Source organism: Vulpes lagopus, chromosome 5, assembly GCF_018345385.1.
Source record: "Vulpes lagopus strain Blue_001 chromosome 5, ASM1834538v1, whole genome shotgun sequence".
NCBI classification, from domain to species: Eukaryota; Metazoa; Chordata; class Mammalia; order Carnivora; family Canidae; genus Vulpes; species Vulpes lagopus.
In genome coordinates this window covers 23478061-23480891 of record NC_054828.1, presented here as the reverse complement: position 1 = coordinate 23480891, position 2831 = coordinate 23478061, and the positions used below count along the sequence as shown (strand labels likewise).

Here is a 2831-nt window from a genome sequence, read left to right as displayed (position 1 = left end):
GCCAAAACCTTGAAATACATTAAAAATGTTTACTAACAAGTGAATGAATAAGCTGAGGTGTACCTTTAGAGTAGAATATTACTTCAAAACAAATAGGAATGGACAACTGTTACACACGATAATAGAGACCAATTCAAAATCATTATATGGGAAAAGGAAAGAAAGCAGAAAAGACTACATGCCATATAATTCCATTTGTATAAAATCGTAGAAAGTTCAAACTGATCTATTGTGACAAATAGCAGATCAATGATTGTCTTGGGCTTGGGATGGATGGGGTTATGTGATTCTGAGGAGAAAAAGAACATTTTTAGAGATGATGGAAAGATTCTGTATCTTGATTGTGACTATGTTTACGTGGATGCATATTTTTGGTAAAGGTCTTCAAACCATTAATGGATAAACTTCTGCAGGCTATAAGTCATACGTCAATAAAATTAATTAAATAAAGCTTTATTTTTATTTTTTTAAGATTTTTTTTTTTTTTGAAATAGTGAGAGAGAGAAAGAAAGAGAGAGAGCAAGTGGGGCAGGGGGGAGGGGCAGAGGGAGAGAGGAAAGCAGACATCCCCCTGATCGGGGAAACAGACACAGGGCTCAATCCCAGGACCCCAAGATCATGACCATAGCTTAACTGACTGAGCCAACCAGGCGCCCTTAAATAAAACTTTAAAACCTGGAGTCCAAACTTTTCTCAGAGAGAAAAATGAAAGAAGCCACGTGAATGTAAAGATAGCACCAGAAGGAAATATGAAAACACTGTATTATTATTATTATGGAATATACTTCCCTCCAAAATAAACCAGGCTCGTACAGTGTGTGAGGTCCTGTGCTCTTCACTGTGATGGAACAAGACTCAGACGGAAGGTCGGAAAGCACTTTCTGGAAACTCAACATCAGTGATTTCCATGACTCACAATCCAGTCCTTTCTCTTACATCCTTATTCCAACTAGAGAGGTAGAAACAAATAATGGAAATACAAGAGAGCCCTCTGTAACTGTTTAAGAGGTGGAGGCAGAGCTACATGGAAATCCGGAGGAGAAATTATTTCCCAACTGAACCAGATCAGAAAATCTGCCACAGAAGAGCAAACACTAACTACAGCTCTTGGGGACAGTCGAGGACCAGATAGCTTGAGGGACAGCAGCCAGACAAGGAAACCATGAAAGTTATCAGAGGGAGGGAAGGGAAACCAAAAAACTGTTGGAAAGTAGAAGGTAAGTGGAAGACGAATATTCTAGAAAGGCAGCAGCCCAGCTTCTTTGTGCTTCATCTGTGCCAGTATCTTATTGGGTTATTTATTTGTAAAGTTCAATACATCCCAGACGTGCATTAACAATGCCATTTTCAATTTAAAGTGGGTGCATGGGCTCTGAATAGTTATTCTGATACGCTCAACTGGGAAGTCTGCCATTGGTAAAATGAGACTTCACACATACATTGTCCCTTGGCTAACTCCATTATAGACAGAAGAATGCCTACTCATCAATTAGTCAGACCGGTTCACTGAGGCAGAGAGCGGCCACACAGTGATGATATGGATCAGTTTTACAAAGGGCTTTCAAAGAGCATTAGGCCCACAAAAATCCTGTGGTCCACCAAACTCGGAATAATCCGATCAGCCCTCCAGCATGCCCCCAGGACTCACAGCCCTCCATGCACTTGGCAGCTCCCATTCTGTTCCTGTTCACCTCTGCAGTGCTTCCAAGTTTGGTCGGGCACCTCCCACACGCACACCAGATGTCTTCGCTTCCTGCTCCACAGAAAAATGAAGGTCAGTAGTCCTGAAGTTACTAAATAAACTTGCCCACTCTACCTCAAAATTCTTTTTTTATGACAGGTCTCTCTTCCCTTGCCAAGGTTAATTTGCCCGTTCCTTTTTTTTTTTTTCTCCCCCGACTGCCTTTTTCTGAATATTAACTATTTTCTCTCTTTCAAACTTTTCCCTTTCCGTTTAAGATTTTTCATGAACTCATGCTGCCTTAAAAAAAAAAAAAAAAAACCTAATGTATTATTTAATATATTCTTCACAAGGGCTCAAACAGAGACTTAATTTAAAAAACAGAAACAAAACAAAAATGACACCACAGCTTCAGATACAGAGTCCTAGACAGAAATGAAGAGAAGGACAGACCATGTAGGGAGAAAATAAAAAGACAACACAAGGAGAGTTGGCTGGAGACCTGCTTTGAGTAGGTTTCTGGCAGGTAATTCTTAAAGGCTGTGGGGTTTTTCCAGAGCTCAGCAGCATGTGTGTTCAAAAGACTATCAATGTCGGGTTCTCCTAGCAGGCTCTGGATGGACAGCAGGATGGTCCTGACATCATACAGGGCAGACCATTTGTCCTTCAGGGTGTCCAGGCAGATGTTACCCTGGGTGTCCACACAGGGGTGGTAGTAGGGTGTGAGGAACTTCACTGTGGGTGTGTTGTAGGGGTAGCCACTGGGGAACTCCAAGGAGAGCTTATACCTCAGGTCTTTATATACTGTGTCAGCTGCTCCGTGGATGGTCCCCACCCATTTGAAAAGGTTGTCTGATTCAGGGAAGGCAGAAATTCCTTTGTCACCAGACATCATGAGGGTCATCAGCTCCTGCTGAAACTTTAAAAGTAAAAGCAAGAGGAGAACAATCTTTCCTCAAGTTAGTATTTTATTCAAGTGTTTTAAAATATAGTAGATTATTAGAAAATTTGAGGTATACTGAGGTCAAGATACCAGGAGATTATTGCCATTCAGAAGAAATTAGTTTACTAGTCACAGTCCCTCCAAAGGAGGGGAACACACTAACCTAAGAGGCCGGGGGCCACAGAGCATAGCACCTGGGTTGGTCAT

At 41.5% G+C, this 2831-nt stretch overlaps 1 protein-coding gene across 1 annotated transcript; it reads right to left on the bottom strand.

Moving 5' to 3' along the window:
• Positions 1-1571: 1571 nt before the first annotated feature.
• Positions 1572-2593, bottom strand: LOC121491745 (ubiquitin-conjugating enzyme E2 C-like). Its single transcript, XM_041756937.1, has 2 exons — positions 2135-2593; positions 1572-1753 (listed from the first exon to the last, which is right to left on the bottom strand). Exons 1-2 carry the CDS (start codon positions 2583-2585, stop codon positions 1572-1574), a joined length of 633 nt encoding a protein of 210 aa, XP_041612871.1. The 5' UTR covers positions 2586-2593.
• Positions 2594-2831: the final 238 nt, after the last annotated feature.